This window comes from Oncorhynchus mykiss, chromosome 6, assembly GCF_057628025.1.
Source record: "Oncorhynchus mykiss isolate SJ-2025 chromosome 6, ASM5762802v1, whole genome shotgun sequence".
Classification (NCBI taxonomy): Eukaryota; Metazoa; Chordata; class Actinopteri; order Salmoniformes; family Salmonidae; genus Oncorhynchus; species Oncorhynchus mykiss.
In genome coordinates, this window is record NC_143027.1 from 25,326,701 (window position 1) to 25,347,237 (window position 20,537).

Consider the following 20,537-nt stretch of genomic DNA (forward strand, 5'->3'; position numbering starts at 1 on the left):
CACTACTGTAAATTTCTCTGGATATCAGCATCTACTAAAATGTAAAAGGAATGAATAGACCTTTTCAGTTTACCCGTAGAAATAAGTTGCATTTTGTTAAGTATTTCAAGAAACTGGAAAACCTATATCCAGCAAGTATTTTTATATTCCACAAGTATTATCAGATGAACTGTTTTGTACCGATAATTATCAGACTCAAGTTACAAATGCTGGTAAACACTCAAACACAAATGCATTTAGTTTTGAAAAATCAGCAGCGACCCCACCCCCAAACTACGTCCTGCGGCTATGACTGTTGGGTAGAGAAGACAACGTGGCTACTCGTCAGACTCAATCTCACAGGCACAGACATGATTTAAGTCGTGTCACCATGGTAACCTCCCGCCCTTAAAGGGGCAGGTGAAATTTTGTCTCATTTGTGATATTTTGTTAGATTTTGGTCACAAATGAAATTAAGCAATATACCACATTTACACTACCATTCAAAGTTTGGGATCAGTTAGAAATGTCCTTGTTTTTGAAAGAAGCACTTTTGTCTATTAAAATAACATCAAATTGATCAGAAATACAGTGTAGACATTGTTAATGTTGTAAATTACTATTGTAGTTGGAAACGGCAGATTTTTTTATGGAATATCTACATAGGCGTACAGAGGCCCATTATCAGCAACCATCACTCATGTGTTTTAATGGCACGTTGTGTTAACTAATCCAAGTTTATCATTTTAAAAGGCTAATTGATCATTTAGAAAACCCTTTTGCAATTACTTTAGCACAGTTGAAAACAGTTGTTCTGATTTAAAGAAGCAATAAAACTGGCTGCCTTTAGTTGAGTATCTGGAGCATCAGCATTTGTGGTGAAGAAATAACTTTCTTCTGCAACTTGTCAGTCTATTCTTGTTCTTAGAAATGAAGGCTATTTCTTGTGAGAAATTGCCAAGAAACTGAAGATATCGTACAAAATGTCTCGCATGGAATAGCCATCATTTCTCAGAACAAGAATAGATGGTCAAGATTCAGAAGAAAGGTCTTTTTCTGGCCATGTTGAGCCTGTAATTGAACCCACAAATGCTGACGCTCCAGATACTCAACTAGTTTAAAGAAGGCCAGTTTGATTGCTTCTTTAATCAGAACAACAGTTTTCAGCTGTGCTAACATAATGGCAAAAGGGTTTTCTAATGATCAGTTAGCCTTTTTAAAACAATTAACTTGGATTAGCTAACACAACGTGCCATTGGAACACAGGAGTGATGGTTGCTGATAATGGCACTCTATATGCCTACAATAGTCATTTACAACATTAAAAATGTCTACACTGTATTTCTGATAAATTTGATGTCATTTTAATGGACAAAATGTGCTTTTCTTTCAAAAATAAGGACATTTCTAAATGGCCCCAAACTTTTGAACGGTAGTGTATATAAATGTTAGCAAAAATGTATAACCTGTTTTTGCTTTGTCACTATGGGGTATTGTGTGTAGGTTCATATGGGAGGGTGGGGGGGGACAAGTTCATCCATGTTCGAATAAGGCTGTAACGTAACAGAATTGGGAGAAAGTCCTGGGGTCTGGAGACTTTCCGAGTGCACTGTATGTGGGCTCAGTGTGTGGGTGTGGCAAAGATCAAAGAAGATGCTACAATATGGATCTGTAGAGAATTATTATGCCAACAATCATATGTTTGAAAGTGAACCGAATTCACGCTGTTCTACTCAGAGAAAGTAAAGTTATGCTTTGAATCGTGGATATGAATTGTCAGTTGTGCAGATAATCCTTTGCATGCCAAATCTTTGTCATTCCTGTGTGTGGTGACACACTTGTCAACTGCAAAGCCTACAAGCACAAAATGACAGGCTAGGCTATTTTCTTCTGCTTGCCCTTGATTGAACAACTGTTGCTCCTAGATAGATGTTGGCGTCGTCATTTCATTGTCATCACCGTAGCGATCGACTGAAGAACAGCTTTACTGTTGACTTAAGAACTTCTATTCACATGAGGAGCAAATCCTACAATCTGTCCTCCCTCATATCTTTGAAGGTTGAGGTATTGTTAGATGTAGATATTACATAAGCTGTCCATTTTGACTCTACAAGCAGAGTGCCATTGAAATCAATAGAATCCTACCTCATTATTTTCTTTCTATTTCTCCTGAAATCATGATAATTACCAGGCTCGGGCTTCAGTTTCGGACAGATATCAATTACCTGGATGACTGGGGTTGTTGACACCTCTCTTCGTGATTGCATCATCCTCTCATCTGTCTATTCGGTGCACTGCCATTGCAGTCACTTCGTCACCATATGTTTTTTTTTTTACATTGCATAGTTTCAAAAAACAAGTCCACAAGGTCTATTGTATCATATAAGAGGAATAATTTTTTTCCTAATTTTCTTCAACATGTCTTTCATACATAATCTCTATAATGTGTTAGTTATTGCTAGTTGTTTCTGGAGATTGTGTTTCTTCTCTTCCTTAGCCCAAAAATGGCATCTCCACAAAAGAGACCTTTAGTGACTCAGTGTTTAGTCTTTGTATTGTGCCTCGTGGGGTAGGCTGAAATGTAAGCCAGACGGCTGAGTGGTCTGCCAAAGCATTCAACACTGTCTTGAGTGAAGCCCCCGGCATCCAGTCATCCACTTTCTTCTGGCACCCATAGACTGACTCAGTCTAAAGAAGTAACTATGACTGTGTCATGGCCATAAGCTCTGTTGATCCCCTAGATGCTATTACAATGGCCAACCATGTTGGTTGTTGTGGAGGGATTGGTGTCAATGGCAGCTCTGCCACCTTATGGACCTTTGAAGCATTACTGCTTCCAACTTAAACTAGGACTAGTCCTAACCAGGGGTGAAAGACACTGTAGGTAGATGTTGTGTGGCTGAGGGCGGATGCAAAGACATTGCACAGATACAAAGAAAATGAACTAACCGGATTAAATCAATTGAACATGATTAAGTTATGTTTGGAACAGCGTACACATTGGTTTGCCCGAGGTGTCTATTAAAAAACCACTGGCAGTCACACTTTACTCCAATATCAGAATGCCCATGAAATTCAAATACAGACAGAAGAAAGCTGCGGGGAGCCCTAAAATAAACTTCCCCCACTGGGGATATCTTCAAGGAAAATTGGTTGACTGAATTGTGACATATGTCTGGAAAAACAGTTTCCCCTTGGTCTTATTCTGTTTGAATAAATCCTTTTAATACATCTAGGTTCCCACCTCCCCCACTACAATTCCTTCAGCCTCAGAGGGACTAGGGTAATTCTGTGCTTATACACCACCCGCAGTTCTCCTGCTTTCAGGCACTAAGAATATACGAAAACTTTGCAAAATGTTCCCCTCTGGGATTTTTAATTATGTATTGCTCTTTTGAAAATGTTAAAGGCTAATGTTATTTTCCAAGAAAGAAAAATCACCCCTGGAACACAGCCCTCGGGAGAAAGCTTAATAAAATATTTTTACTTTCTGGTTCCCTTTTGAATAATTCCGCCTCTTGGTGCAAGAAGGTCAGGCTGTTTTGTTTTGCGTATGGTTGGGAAGCGGACATCATTATTATTCCATCTCGACTCATTGTATCCACCTCCACATAGACAAGTAGGGGATTCATTGAAAATTGTCCTGCAAATACCACTTTTTCTCTACAGATCCCATTGTACTGCTGTGCATTGTCCGAGAAACCTCATGCATTCCCCCTATGATATGTAGGCTATTACAGCTTTTTTCATTTGCTGTGAAAAGGTTACCCGAGGATACAAATAAATGTTTTCAGGTGGAAACAAATGGAAAGGTCAGGTATGTTGTGGCAGAGCGTTTGACAGTGTAATAAAGTTTTCACCCCACATTATTTTGTTCTATTAGTAACGTTTATTTTGTTTCTGTCCTCCCTCTGTATCGTAACAAGCTACGTTAGTCCCAGTCCAGGTAACTGTGAGAGGAGTCATGTATCGTAACAAGCTACGTTAGTCCCAGTCCAGGTAACTGTGAGAGGAGTCATGTATCGTAACAAGCTACGTTAGTCCCATTCCAGGTAACTGTGAGAGGAGTCATGTATCGTAACAAGCTACGTTAGTCCCAGTCCAGGTAACTGTGAGAGGAGTCATGTATCGTAACAAGCTACGTTAGTCCCAGTCCAGGTAACTGTGAGAGGAGTCATGTGTCGCATGCATTTTTTGGTAATTTTTCCCACAGAGGAAGGTGTAAAAAGGCATTCTTAAAACCCTATCAGGTTCTGAGACTCCATCAAAAATCGACTTCTCATTTATCTGACTTTCATTTATTTGCATGTCCAGCCCTTATTTAGCATCACAATGAAGTATTTTATATAAGTAGAACACAAAACCATTTTATTTTCAGGACAACCAGAGCTATAAGTAGAACACAAAACCATTTTATTTTCAGGACAACCAGAGCTATAAGTAGAACACAAAACCATTTTGACACAAACGTTTGCATTCATTAGTCGTAAATTTTTGCTCACTGGGAAGTTAATATCCAACTAGTCAGAGACAAATGTGTGGCATTTGGAGTTTGACAGCCACTATGAGCTTCTTATTGTATTATAGACACTATGTCCTGTGATTTCCTATAGTCTATGTGGAAGAACCATTTACCTTCTAACGACTTGTGTGGCTTGTGTCAAAACATTTTACACTTACATGTTCCTGTGAGTCTTAGCTTTTCATAGATAGCTTTTAACAATTTGCACTCTACAGACGTCTTTGTCTCAGCTCTAGCTCAGCCTCCGTTAATCACACAGACTAATGGTTAATATCTACGGATGAAGAAGAAAGACTAATCCAATGGTAGATAAACGCGCCAATGTTAGTGGGACTCATTGGGTAACAGAGGCTCCCTAATCTCTCCTGACAGCTGCAGTCATAGGACCTCATTTGAAAAATCACAGGTTTGACGCGGCATTAAATTATCAATGTCAGCTAGCAGGCAGGCAACTCTCATGGCAAAATGAAAAACTATTTGATCCCCCCCTCTTGCTCCCCCCCCCCCCCCCCCCCCCTCAATCCCCTCCTCTGTCTCACGACACAAAATATTGAGGGACTTTTCCAGAAACAATAGCAGCTGAATAGGTGCTTCAGACTGGTAGCCTGCTGGGGGGGAGAATAGCTTTACGTTTCACTGATATTTAGCAGTCAAACAATGCTGCAGTGGGCCAAAGCCTCTATCTCATGTATATACATTTGTCAAGTTGTTATGGATGAAAGGCCTGTTATTCTAATATAAATCTTATCTCTAAATTGGAGCTCTACAGTGATTCATTGGAGTTGATTCCGTAGTGATTGTCCCTTGGCTACTGTGTCAAGGTGGGACCCGTGGGTAATGAGTCATACTCACTGTGACACACAGTCTGCTGCTGACCACTATACTACAGCCACATTCACACATGGCCAATGGGCTGTCCTCTGCCAAAGTCATTGAAAAACACTTTGAACTGTTCATCACCCCCAGCCAGGGTACAGATATGGATGTTGTTTGCCCAGAGTCTAGAAATGTGTTTGGATCAATGTTAGCATCAGTCAATGTTTACTCTGTATGGCCAGATGTACTGCATGAGGGTTGACTTGTTAGTATTTATAGTTTATTAGATGAGTTAAGTGTCTCTGTCTCCTCTTCCAGGTCTGGAGTTTGCCTACTTAGCTGCCCCCAGGTCCATGCAGAGTGCCATCATGGGGCTGTTCTTCTTCTTCTCTGGGATTGGCTCCTTCGTGGGTTCCGGCCTACTGTCCATAGTCTCCCTCAAGGGGATTGGCTGGATGTCCTCCCACAAGGATTTTGGTAAGAGAGCAAACCCACAGCCAATACAAGCTGTTAAAGCAGGTTCTTATGAAACAATGTTCATTACTCACGTTAGAGGAGGTGGACAGGCTCTTCAGAGAGAAGCAATGTGATTGAGAATGATGGTGCATTGTATCGACTCAGCCTGCATAATGATCTGTATACGGACTCTAGGGAAACCTGTCCGCGCAATGGGCTTTAAACATCGCCTCTGAACTGCCATCAACACACTGGTCATTGATCTTTATGAACACAGTTTTCCGGGAATGATGAAAACTATGATATTATGCTTCTCATGCTCAATGTCTTGCGTTTTTATAGATGTTACTGTAAAATTGATTTGACAGAACATCAGCAGTGTGACAAATTACTGTTGTCCTCATATAGCAGAACACCGTATTGGCACTTGGATTACTTCAGCAGGATTTAGTCTCACAACGTCAACATAAATGCATTTCCTGGGGGACAAGAACTTTCATGTCTCGTCCTGATTTTAAAATCTACTCAAGGAGTTAGTAAATTAGTTGATCCGAAGAAGAAGAAATCACCTGGTTCAATTCCCTTGTTTTAACAGCGTTTTCTGTCATAAATAGAGATGTCAGACTAACAACAAAAGGTTTGTGTAACTCTGCCATAGTGATAGAATAAATGGCATGGCGCTGGCAGCAAATGGATGTGTTCCCTGGTGAGAGGAGCCTCCTGGCCCAAATGCACCTTCCTGGGAGTGTGCGGTAAATAAGACCACACTGTAAATTGTTTACCCATAAACACCTAATAGCTCATTAATACAGTGTGCCGACAGGTTGGGAGGTATTTTTGATGATGTAAGCACTTGAAGATGCTTGGCATGGCTTCCCAAATCCATCCCTCGCTTCCCTAGGGGCCGTTTGTTTTGTAAGAATCATTTGATTGTTAAACGAGACCCCAGTTTGCCTGCGAGCTTTCTTTCTCTCGCTCTCTCTCCTTTTTGAAAAAGTCATTTAAAGAGAGACCGGACAGCATAAGGCGGTCGATCAAAGCTTTAGCCTCAAAGCCTGTCAGAAATCAGTTTGTTGTGCTGTTGTCTTTTCCACTTACTTTGCTGGGCTTTACCGGTCTCTACCCTCCCCCCCACACTCCTGTGACTCAGCGCTCTCATTTACATGGCTGAGGGATGTGTGAGGCGGAGTGAAGCATGGATTACTCAGCTCACCAAGCTCCTGTTTAGAGTGGTGCAGGCTTGGGGACAGACACCCAATATTAATCACAGGCTGGGGGCCTGATTACACAGCCCACTCCTCTTAAGTAAAGCTGCCACTTGGGCACACTAGAGAGCTGGCAAGCTATCTAGCCACCTCTTTGGCATGCTGGAGGCTACTACTCACCTCTCTGTCGCACTACACCACCTCCTTCTCTGTCGCACTACACCACCACCTTCTCTGTCGCACTACACCACCTCCTTCTCTGTCGCACTACACCACCTCCTTCTCTGTCGCACTACACCACCACCTCCTCTGTCGCACTACACCACCTCCTTCTCTGTCGCACTACACCACCTCCTTCTCTGTCGCACTACACCACCTCCTTCTCTGTCGCACTACACCACCTCCTTCTCTGTCGCACTACACCACCTCCTTCTCTGTCGCACTACACCACCTCCTCTCTTCTAATCCACACAAACTAGCAGCAGACATGCACAGGTAGAGAAGCAACGTTAGATACATTGATACAGACAAAATCTGTCCAAATGTAAAAGCATATGCTTTTGGTAACTAGTATTTGTATTATGTATTCGACTTGGTGACGCCACATACTGTATGACTGGTCATTATCACATTCCTTTATGTGGTCCTAGAAAAGGCAGCCATCGTCTCCTCTGACGGAGACTGAAATGTGCTCAGTTAACCCAACGGGTAAAGTCAACGAAAGGTCAACCTTCTGCCTTTGCTTGTACATCTACAGATGGTTTATTCTGCTGAAACGGGTGCTCCTTTCAGTTGTTGCCCAATGTATTTATTCATACATCATTGACTTTTAGGAACACAGATGCGTGATGCTCTGAGTATGTAGCTGCAGTCAAGACCAGGAAATGGCCTTTTTATTTTTATTGTACCGCGTTCAAGTCCTGACTGATCCAGGATCAGATGTCTGGGGATTTTGGACATTCACAGTTTGGGTTGAGACCCTCATATCCTGCTCACAGACCATTGGGTGACGCTTAGTGAAATGTCAGTGTTTTAATGGGGGAGCAAAGGTTCCAGAAAAGGAGAAATTCTCAGAGCTATTCATCTTTCAAGAACTCTTGAGATTACAGCTACAGTATCTGGTATTCTTAATAATATGATACACTATGTATGTGGACAACTATTCGTCAAACATTTCACTCCAAAATCCTGGGCATTAATATGGAGTTGGTCCTCCCTTTGCTGCTATAACAGCCTCCACTCTTCTGGGAAGGCTTTCGACTAGATGTTGGAACATTGCTGCAGGGACTTGCTTCCATTCAGCCACAAGCATTAGTGAGGTTGGGCACTGATGTTGGGGGATTAGGCCTGGCTCGCAGTCAGCGTTCCAATTCATCCCAAAGGTGTTTGATGGGGTTGAGGTCAGGGCTCTGTGCAGGCCAGTCAAGTTCTTACTCTACTGATCTCGACAAACCATTTCTGTATGGACCTCGCTTTTGTGATCAGGGGCATTGTCATGCTGAAACAGGAAAGGGCCTTCCCAACTGTTGCCACACGGTTGGAAATACAGAATTGTCTTGAATGTCATTGTATGCTGTAGCGTTTACATTTCCTTTCACTGGAATTAAGGGGCCTAGCCCAAACCATGAAAAACAGCACCCAAACCATTATTCCACCTCCACCACATTTTTACAGTTGGGACTATGCATTCGGGTAGGTACAGTGGTTCCTCCTTTAAAAGTTGCAGTGTACTGCAGCGCAGCTTGTATGGTGCCACAGAATTCTATGGCACGTTATTTAAGTGTGAACCACTGGTACCATTAATGCTAGTTAGTGCTAGTTTGACCACCAGAGGGAATCTTTGAGAAGCATTTGGTAGCCTTTTAATAATGGCTGTACTAGAGATTGCGGGCACGCGGGAGAACGGGGTTCAATTCCCCGACGGGGTGGAAGGAGTAGGCTGTCCTTGTAAATAAGAATTTGTTCTTGACCATGTGTTATTTCATAGTTGTGATATCTTCACTATTATTATTATACAATGTAGAAAATAAAGAAATGCCCTGGAATAAGTAGGTGTGTCCAAACTTTTGACTGGTATTTGCTTAATTAATTTGCTTAAAATTATGGTGTTTCTATTCCAAGTTAAACGAAAAACCCTCTGGGTTTCAGTTAGGATAGAACGGAAAATATGGCGCTGTACAACGTGACAATCAGGAATACAGTACTGGTCTATTTAGCTAAAGAATCCAGTGTCCTGCGGGCATGCGGGAGACCGGAGTTCATTTCCTGACAGCGAGGAAGGAGTAGGCTGTCCTTGCAAATACAAATTTGTTCTTAACTGACTTCCCTAGTTAAATAAAGGTTATACTATGAGCATAATTTAAACACCCTCATTTTCTAATTCTAGTCTAACTAATACCCAAACAGAGATTTTAATGAAAATAAAAATCTAATTGATTTTATCAAGACCAGTCCCCATGCTTGTCTCAGAGCAGTGCGAAACAGTGCTAAAATAGTTGTAGGCTATTGCTTCAAATCCTATTGCTTCTAACTTCAATATGCTCTTTAAATAAATAAGACCTACACCACTTTTAACAGCACATTACTCAACACTAGTGAGACTCATGTTGCCTACGGTAGGCCTACAGTATATCGAAAAACATGACGTGACTCTCCGCCAATAATTACATAGAGGATTGGAGGATATTTCTGTAATTCAGTGATATTTATTCCTATAGTAATTTGTTATGGATCCATAACTAAATAAACATTGCCATTTTGAAAGAGTATTTTTATCATTTTATTAATGAAAGCATAAAGATGCCATTATTAGTTACGTTGTTTTAGTTTGAACCTGCAGACTGGCACTAAGAACAGAATAGCGGCAACGTTTCCCTAGTCGGCGCCATTATTAGTGCAATAACCCATAAAGTGTTGCCAGTATGGCGGGGTGGGGGTCCACCCCTTCCCCCTTCCTCCTCCTCCCTTCCCCATGGGATAGGTCGGTCTTCTATGCACAGCTCTGTGAGGTCTTGGATGATTTCTTTTGATTTTCCCATGATGTCAGGCAAAGAGGCAATGAGTTTGAAGGTAGGCCTTGAAATACATCCACAGGTACACCTCCAATTGACTCAAATGATGTCAATTAGCCTATCAGAAGCTTCTAAAGCCATGGCATAATTTTCCTAGCTGTTTAAAGGCACAGTCAACTTCTGACCCACTGGAATTGGGAATCAGTGAATTATAAGTGAAATAATCTGTCTGTAAACAATTGTTGGAAAAATTACTTGTCATGCGCAAAGTAGATGTCCTAACCGACTTGCCAAAACTATAATTTGTGGAGTGGTTGAAAAACGAGTTTAATTGACTCCAACCTAAGTGTATGTATACTTCCGAATTCAACTGTACATGTACTGTACATGTAAATACTACAGCAAAATGTCTCCCTATGAAAGGAAAAAATGTTTTTTTTAATGCTGTAAATGCCATCTGATCAACTCCCAATAACTTTAAATTTAACAATGAATCTAACAGCATAGTGATTTCTCTATAGATAAGCTAATAATGGTATTGATAGATACAATTATCAATGTATTTACAATTACCGATACTCATGATTGCTCTACTGAATCTTTTTCGTCTAGTCAAGCCAGAAGTTTTGCAGCAGAATATGTTCAGGCACAGTTGAAAACATAACCTGCATTGATTCCCTTCACTAAATTCATTTTGTACCAGATAATGGTATTGAATGCCTTGAAGTGTGAAACTGTTGGAACATTTGCATTGAGAGCTTAAATGTATTGATCATTTTCAAAAACCTAAATTGATATTGACTTGCTCCATCTCTGCACAACATGACTTGCTCAAATACAGTACAACAGCCCAGCCATACAGTGGCATGGTTATTGCCACACACACTGTAAAAAAAGACCCTTCAGCTATGACTGATGACCATCTCAGGGGTCTGTGGTGTTGTTATTATTATTATTGCAAAATGAACTCATCGTGGTGGCTAGAATCCTATTCGGAGGCAAACGGACACGTAAGTTCCCTTCAGCGTCCCAACTCTGGGTAGCGCTGCGTTCCTCCTACATATCGATTGAGTTGCACTTTTCCCTCCCCTACTCAGCATTTGGCTGTTTTAAATACTTGTAAAATATTCATGTGGTTCGTTAATGGTTTATACATGTTTTTTATTTTGCTGCCGTAATTACCACACTTGTGAAAGTGCTTAGCAGCCAAGTGGGCTCTGGGGGGCAGGCAGACTAATGAAATTCGGTAAGTACCATTACAAAAAATGGAAACTTTGCGCAATTTTTCAAACACACCCCATAAACATGTTTTTCGCTAATCAGTCGTCCCCTGATATTCCCCCGGAGCCAGTTATATAACTTATTCTCCAGTGATGTTTATTGAATCTATAAAATACTACACAATTAAGGTCAATGAATGGGGTGCTCTTTCACCTCAACATGGATTTATTCTGCTGCAAGGATATGCATATTCTTGGTACCATTTGAAAGGAAACACTTTGAAGTTTGTGGAAATGTGAATTGAATGTAGGAGAATATAACACAATAGGTCTGGTTGAAGAAAATAGAAAGAAAAAAACAACCAGTCTTTTTCTACCACCATCTTTGAAATGCAAGAGAAATAATTCCGATAGTGTCCACAAGATGGGAGCAGTGTATGTGCAAAGTTTCAGATGGATAACTTGAAGAATGACTGACCGACAAGATTTTTAGTGTGAAGTACCCAGAGACATTTGGGCAAATCGTGAAGGAGACATTCACATTCATATTACATTTTTCTGCAAGAATATCGTCAAATCTGTACACTTCGACTTTTGATTTAACTTTCCAAGTATTAGTAGCCATATTATATGTTCAACATTTGCAAAACAACCAGTTTTCATAAACTCATAACTCTGAATATCCTTACATTTTTTGTCCAAAATGAAAAGGTATGCTGTCGTGCAAGGTTAGCACCTACATTTTACCACATGTACATGAACTCCGGATACTCCCGTAAAGCCCAGCTCATTGGCTATCTAGCTAGCTTTGTTTGACCCTGATTTGACAACGATACAGCCGTTCAAGTGATGACGTGCCATGAAGGCGGCGCTCTCTGACCAAATATGGTGTCCTACAGGATGTATTACACCCCTAGGGAAGTCTTATCGCCTTCTAGGATCTCTGAGGAATAGATAGGAACGTGATTTGACTCGTTCAAACAGGGTTTAGGGACAGATTCCTTTCTTTGCAAATTGAACGAGTGGTAATACAAAATCGATCGTGTGTGCTATATGAACCTTTTTTTAGGATATGAAAAAGGATTTTATCTAACAAAATGACACGTCATGTTATCTCTAGGACCCTTTGGATGATAAATCAAAGCAAGATTTCAGAATGTAAGTACACATTTAACCTTCAGAGGTGAATTTTCAAACCTCTCGTGTTGAAGAAGTGGTTTGTTGTTAGGAGCTCTCAAACAATAGCATGGCATTTTTTATCAGTAATAGCTACTGTAAATTGGACAGTGCAGTTATATTAACAAGAATTTAAGCTTTCAGCCGATATAAGACACTTATATGTACCAACGTGTTGTTTCTCTAAAATCTGCGATCTTGACAACGTGCTGAATGATTTACAACTGTCCCATTGACGGAACGCCGATCCTTAAGTTAAGGTCAATGAATGGGGTGTTCTTTCCCCTCAACATGTATTTATTCAGCTGCAGTTCTGCCTTGGCCTCTGCTCTCCCAGTCCCCTTAACTTCTCTAGGGTAGGGGGCAGCATTTGGAATTTTGGATGAAAAGCGTGCCCAAATTAAACTGCCTTCTACTCAGGCCCAGAAGATAGGATATGCATATAATTAGATTTGGATAGAAAACACTCTAAAGTTTCCAAAACTGTTAAAATAATGTCTGTGGGTATAACAGAACTGATTTGGCAAGCAAAAACCAGAGAAAAATCCATTCAGTAAGTAGGATTTATTTTTGTTGTTGTAGTATTCTATTCAATGCCATTACAGTATCCATTGACTTAGGACTCAAATTGCAGTTCCTATGCCTTCCAGTAGATGTCAACAGTCTTTAGAAATTGTATCAGGCTTGTATTCTGAAAAATGAGGGAGTAAGAGCAGTCTGAATGAGTGGACCCTGCCGTGTCAGAGGTTTTTCATGCGCACAACCGTTACCTTTTAACGTCGTTATTGTCCTGTTTAAATGTTATCGATTTATTTAGGCTAAAAACAATCTATAAACATCGTTTGACATGTTTCTATGAACTTTATGGATACAATTTGGATTTTGTGTCTGCTTCTTGTGACTGTGTTTGAGCCTGTGGATTACTGAAGAAAACGCGTTTTCTGGTTTTCGGATATAAAGAGCGACTTTATCGAACAAAAGGAACATTTATTGAATAAATGAATGTCTTCTGAGTGCAACCATATTAAGATCATCAAAGGTAAGTGATTACTTTTATCTCTATTTCTGACTTGTGTAACTCTTCTACTTGGCTGGTTACTGTTTGTAATGATTTGTCTGCTGGGCTATGTTCTCAAATAATCGTAAGGTATGCTTTCGCCGTAAAGCATTTTTGAAATCTGACACTGTGGTTGGATTCACAAGAAGTTAATCTTTAAACCTATGTAAAATAGTTATCTTTTCTGAATTTTTATGAGTATTTCTGTATTTGAATTTGGCGCTCCGCAATCTCACTTGGTTTTGGCCAGGTGGGACGCGTCCCACATACCCTAGAGACGTTACAGCCATCAACCATGTTTAATTAAAGCTGTGCTTTCAGACTCTGAGTGTCAGCTATCGATTTGAAATACAAGCCGCAGACTCTCTGCCAGTATACCCATACCCCCTGTGCTAACCTTCTGTGCACACTGTTTTATTCCCTATGAATTATTCAACGTTACGTCAGAATCTATTCTTTGGTGTTTTACTTACATTTTAAACATGTCCCAGCTTGAGTGAGGTGGGGAGCATCAACGAACAAGGCCTGAGATGGAAAAAGATTTAGTGTTTGGCTCCTCCATGCTATTTCTACACTGATACACTGGTGGAGCTTTACCTATTGTAGAATCACAAAATGACTGTCGCCAGTATAATCAGGAGAGAAATTTCCTGTCCTTTTGAATGTTAGATGAAATGTTTTCAATTAGTGAAATTACATTCACATAGATGGGCAGCGCTGTTCAATCGTATGTCATTTCTAACTACATGGTTTAAGGTCCAATGCAGCCGCTTTTATCTCTATCAAATCATTTCTGCATAACAATTAAGTACCTTACTGTGATTTGTTTTCAGTAAAGATGGTCAAAAAGAAACAAAGAGCTTCTTAGCCAAGAGAAATTTCTCATGCAGGAATTTTACTAGGACTGTCTGGGAGTCGTCTGAGGTGGAGAGTGGAAAACTGAAAATGTGCAGTTATTGGCAGAGGTTTGGAACAGCCGTCAAATGAATAGCTGTGATTTGCATTAGAAGTGCTTCTGGCTGAACAGCAAGGCCAGTAAACCAGACTGCCAGGGGTGGAAAGCTTCTCTAATGCCAACAAAATTGTCATACAATGTTCCGTTTTTAAGTTTCAAAATGGAGGATTTACTGCAGCTGTCGGCTTTTCCCTTCATGTCAAACTATAGCGGGGGAAAAACAAGATTTTGTTTAGAAATCCCCTCCAGTGTTTGTTTGAATAGGGACAACTAATTAGCAGTGCCAACATTCAGAAGTAAAGACTGCAATAGCTGGGTGCAAATATAAACCTCGGGAAGAGGCTTCTTAGTAATGATCCACTGCTGAAACTGGAGCCTGGTGATATTTAACTGAGAAAGAAGGGTGCCAATTTATCTTATTAAGACCGAAGGGTAATATTGTCTTAGACAATTTGAATTCTATACTACTACAGATACAAGATGGTGATATGGTTTGCATAGGGTTGCTGACCAGTCGGTTTGTACTGAAAAATTGTCACATTTTCTATGACATGCTGTGCCAGTGTCTCCAATACACACACACACACACACACACAGCTTCTATTTCAATCCCACTAAGCCAGAGTGAAGGTCAAACAAGGAAGTGAGCATCATTGTGATTTTAGCTTTTTATTGTATGTGTTCCTCTGAGGAAACAGTCCTTTAATAATAGTGTTGAGACTCCCTGCCTCGCCTTACAGCTGAGGGTCCAGACTGTTCTGTTATTTCTCAAGCTTAAATCCCAGATCCTCAATAATACCCTCCATATGATCATTGAAGTGTGGGGTCAAACTGCGTCAAACATTTCATAAGTAAATAAGACCAGACGAAAGCAGCTTCCCTTTGCACTTTGACAGAGCTGTTTCTTCTCATGCACAAGCCACTTCAGACAGATCTCCTTTCATTTATCTGGAAAGAGCGAGCTAAACATGGAAACAGAACCACTTTTCTTGCCATGTGACATTGCCAGGTTATGCCCATGCAGATGTAGGGTCTTAATTTTATAACTTTTGTTGCTGTGGTGTATTTGAGTTTTACAAATGCTTCTAAAGTTTGTAATTTCCACTAACAAATTTGACTTGATTTGCCCTAACCAAAAATGTATCAACCCCTACAAAAATGGCCATTCCATTATAATCCACACAATAATACATTTTTCCTGTTACTGCAGGATTATTTTCCTGCTGTAGCAAACGGGCTCAAATTAAGATCCTACATCTGTATGCCTGAATAAACAGTATGTATCCCTTTAATGTGGAACACTGCTTTGTGATGTTGCGGTCATGCTCCCATACATCTGACTCTTTCTCCCTCTCTGCAGGTTGCATCAACCACTGCTGTTTGTCATGTTTTGCTCTTTCAATACCCCTTATTGTGACTCACGATTTTATGACATCTGCATCATACCCTCTTCTCTTTCCATCTCTTCCTCTCTGCAGGTTCTTATGGTGTCTGTTTCTGAGATGTTGCACTGATTTCTGTCATAATGCCCTGTGCCCCCCCCCTCCCTCCCTCTAGGTAACATCAATGACTCCCAGCTCAACTACTACTTCTTCCTGCTAGCGGGGATCCAGGGCCTCACCCTGCTGGTCTTCCTCATCGTGTCGGTCAAGTACGACAAACAGAAGAGTAGTAGAGCAGGAAGTCAGAGGCATGGTATCACTTCGTCTTGGTCCCATGACTGACCCCTATCCATCTGACCTCACCCTACCTGCCTTAGTTTGTAGTAGTTAGTGCCAGAACACCTGCCTGATTTGGTACTGGACTCCCTAAAAACATGACACTTCAATACAGCTATGACCGGAAGTTACTTTTCGAAGCAGGTTAAGAGAGCATTCTATCCAACTCTAACCCTTTTCCTAACCTTAACCTAATTCTCCTAACCTGCTATGTTAATTCTCCTAACCCGTTGTTTTTAGGGAATCTTGATTTGGTACCGGATAGAGTTTGTTATTTTTACTTAATGGGTTTGTAAGACTATAACATTTTCAAAGCAAATAAATATTTTTACCGTACACTCGCACATCCCTCACATGAGATCAAGTTCATCTTTGTATATTTCTTGTACAGTACCTTATTTAAAACGTCATTACTGTGTTTGATCAGAGTTCCCTTGAATATGAATGGTGTAATGTAATTTAAACCAATTATTTAATGTAAACTGATCAAATTAATTCCAAATAGCTCACTCCTATTGTCAGATAAGTAAGCATTACATGACTGTGGCCTTTTCACTGGTGCCATAGATTAATGAACAATTTAAAACAAGGCACACCATTTTGAGAAACTTCATCAACTGACTGATCAGGTTGGTACTCTTGTTTGTTTTCTTTGATAATTTGCACTAGAGGAATTGTGCCATATTCACACTGTATTGGACATTATTCAATTGTGATTAGGGGCTTGGTGTTTGCTATATTACTTGTATAAACTTGTTTCTGATTGGCATGTATAGATTAAATATAATATTTTTTTTTTTTTTGCTAACCATTATTTTCTGTATTTTTCTTACTGTATGCGTTTTCAATATGGAGCTATGTTTTCAGTCTTTCATTTTGATGTCATACTGTTGCTTATACACTGAGTGTACAAAACATTAGGAACACCTTCCAAATATTGAGTTGCACCCCCTTTTGCCCCCAGAACAGCCTCAATTCTGGACTCTACAAGGTGTCAAGTGTGCCACATGTTGAGTCCAATACTTCCCACAGTTGTCAAGTTGGCTGGATGTCCTTTGGGAGGTGGACCATTCTTGACACACAGGGGACTGTATCAAACACAAACCAGTGCACCTGGCACCTACTACCATACCCGTTCAAAGGCAATTGTGTCTTGCCCATTCACCCTCTGAATGGCTCACATACACATTCCATGTTTCAATTGTTTCTAGGCTTAAAAATCATTCTTTAACGTGTCTCCTCCCCTTCATCTACACCTGATTTTGAAGTGGATTTAACAAGTGACATCAATAAGGGATCCTGGTCAGTCTGTCATGGAAAAAGCGGGCGTTCCACATTTTTTTGTACACTGTGTATACATACACTTTGTCTTTTAGCCGTTGATCTAGAGTTACTTAAATATCAAATGTATTTCTTTAATTAAACGTGCCTGCTAAATCCATGAATAACGTTTAGACTACTACTTTTTGACTATGCAATGATTTAATCAAACTTTAATATGATTACAAAAAAAATAATGACAAATGTATATATTGCCAGTTGGTTCAACTTGAAAACCATTTAGGTATATTTACCATCATCATTTACTCAGAATAATCATCCCTAGCCAGCAATGGCACAATGTCGTGTTATTCTGTGATTGCTGCAGCAGAAAACAACGTGAATTGTATCGTGAAAGTAAATGTTTTCATTAAGTTGACATTAGTTCAGACTGAACCACAATTTTAGAGTTACTGGTTTCTTTATGCACTTGGGGTGACGGTTAAGATGAAAATGTTAATTTGCAGTATTAGTCTGACTGTTGACAATGTCTAGCCTCAGATTTGGATGTGTTAATGAATGTCTGTAGTCGCCACATGGTGTCCTTATGGACTTCTACATGCTGTAGCTTTTGGGGGTTGTGACTAATGTGTACTTATCATATGGTAGACAATGTTCAGCGCACTCCATGTAGTTGGTATATTTCACTCCAGTCAAAGCTCTTTAATCGTTGACTCTGGCACTACACAACTATGTATGTTCTGTTAAATAGCAAGATCCACAATGTGTTTTTTTTCCCTTTACCCGACAATTGATTGTTTAGGAGCGATCTGCAGGTTTGCTTTACCTACAGTAGACCTAAGTACAAAACGTTCAAGCTGAAAGTAAGGTATTTTACAAACCAAAATCTACTCAGGGTTCAAGGGAGGTAGAATAATTGAATTATTAAAGAATACCAATACAATTGTTTAGAAGAGTTAGTAAACTGTCTTTGAGATCTCATGAAGTACAGTTGTTTACAGATTCTCAGGTTGGTGGCTTGAATTGACCTTTTTAGCTAACACATTGAAACCATTTACTAACACATTATTTTGGCTGTTTTATTATAGTGTTTGTTGGATGAATGGTGGTTATTTTTTGTGTCAACTTAACAGCTTTTGAAGAAACATTTTCTGAAAATGTATTATGTTTTAATTATGCTGGAGCATTGGTATTTAGAATGTTTTTTTGTGGGGTTATTTTTGCTAATAAAATATTAAAATCGGTCTTTTCTACATTCGACTCTCTAAAGGAAACACTTTGTTTGAGATTGCTTATCCTTTAGGACTTGTAATGATTGACGTCTATTTTAAAGATGGGTAAATAACAAACCATAAGCATTTTAGTCATATTGATGCTGTATGTTTTACGACTGTATGTTAACTGTTATGGTAGCATGAGCATATATTTGCCATAGTCAGGGTTATATTATTTATCGATTACGGTAAGCCTCTTCCAGTCCTTTGTTACCCTGTTATTCCTCTTGGACATGGGAGACACCCACTGGCAGGTTGGCATAGAGTAGTTTGCATAACACAGAGCTCTTATTGTGACTCATGGGTGAAATTTAGCATTTCCAGTGAGGCGAATGCATGTTTCATCAGACTGGGATTGAAATTGGCACGTCCCCACAAATCATGTGTTAATGCTTAGGCCTTACAGCCGAGGCAACAACTCCGGGCTGTTTCCTGTATAGTAAATTAGATGGAGTCTGGTGGTTGGATTCAGACCACACAAGCGTGTCAGAACAGACAGCTTGATGTTTGAACTTAACACAATGCCTCCAGGTTATAGCTGTGTGGCCGCTTCTTTCTCACAAGATTACTTTTTGGCAGATATGAGTGGGTATGGAGGAAGTCTTGAAGGGCGATAACATTGAAAAATACTGAATAATTGAGATATTGCTTTTGAGGTTCTGGGTTTAGGTCAGATTTATAGACCAGGCTTTACAAAGCAGTGGAGTTGGCGTGCTGTAAGCTATTTATGAGTCAATTGTTTCTGTGTATTTCTATTCATTATCTAGACCAGTTATTCCCAAACTGGGGTACACGCAATGCCGTCCAGGGGTACGCCAAATAAAAATGTGAATCAAATTTAACAAAAAACATTTACATATTTTGTTTTCTTCACATTTTCAAACAACGGGGCTATACATTTGGGTAATTTTTTAATGTTTTAATATATTTTTAAAATTTCTCACCTGAGTAGCCTCGTTTAACTACCAAAAATAAAATTAAACCATCTATTGTTCAGCGAAATAACAACTCAATGTCAAATACAGGTAGCCTAGTCAAATAATGAACATTCCATCACATTAACCGTTATTCTCTTGCAGGAATTCCACAAACGGTCCGTATGTAGCCAAGAGTAGCTACTGCTCGTGTTGGTATTTGTACTGATGAGGCAAAAGCCATGACAGGGAGACATAGTGGAGTGGTAACGCTCATGCAAGCAGTTGCTCCTGATGCCACTTGGGTACACAGCATCCACTGAGAGGCTCTTGCTGCAAGGCCCCTGAACTCTTGTGTATTTTCTGCACTATGCAATTATATGGGCAGTGACCATGTAACACTTTTACAACATACAGAAGTGCACTGGTTATCAAGGGGCAAAGTATTGACATGTTTTTTTTTAATTGAGAGACTAGCTTAAAGTTCTTTACTGACCATAATTTTCATTTGACTGACCGCTTGCATGATGAATCTAGGATTACAGGGACTGTGCAACTATTCAATGTGCGGGACAAAATTGAGGCTATGATTAAGAAGTTGGAGCTCTTCTCTGTCTGCATTAACAAGGACAACACACAGGTCTTTCCATCATTGTATGATTTTTTTGTCAAATGTGATATAGTGAAGCACCTGATAAATGCTGATAAAACATTTTTCTATTGACCTAATGGACACATGCTCAAACTTGCACACACTTTTGATAGACTTAAAGTAGCAATCTTGTCACAGATCCCTCCAGAACTTTCATTACGCACACCTGTCCCATATTCCCACAGATTAGTATTTGTATTAAGTGTGTCCTTTGGTTTCCATTGGGCTGTCCATTATTGTTACAATGTCCGTTGGTGTGTGTGAGTACCTGTGCTGTGTGTTTTGTCTTTCGTGCCATTGT

General features: G+C 39.9%; 1 protein-coding gene across 1 annotated transcript in view; it reads left to right on the forward strand.

Moving 5' to 3' along the window:
* Positions 1–18,649, forward strand: part of LOC110525590 (solute carrier family 15 member 4) — a 46,529-nt gene extending 27,880 nt beyond the window's left edge. The window contains exons 8-9 of the mRNA XM_021605838.3: positions 5,636–5,794; positions 15,955–18,649. Coding sequence (XP_021461513.2) covers positions 5,636–5,794; positions 15,955–16,121 — 326 coding nt within the window. The 3' untranslated portion in view covers positions 16,122–18,649. The remainder of the gene's footprint in view (positions 1–5,635; positions 5,795–15,954) is intronic.
* Positions 18,650–20,537: the final 1,888 nt, after the last annotated feature.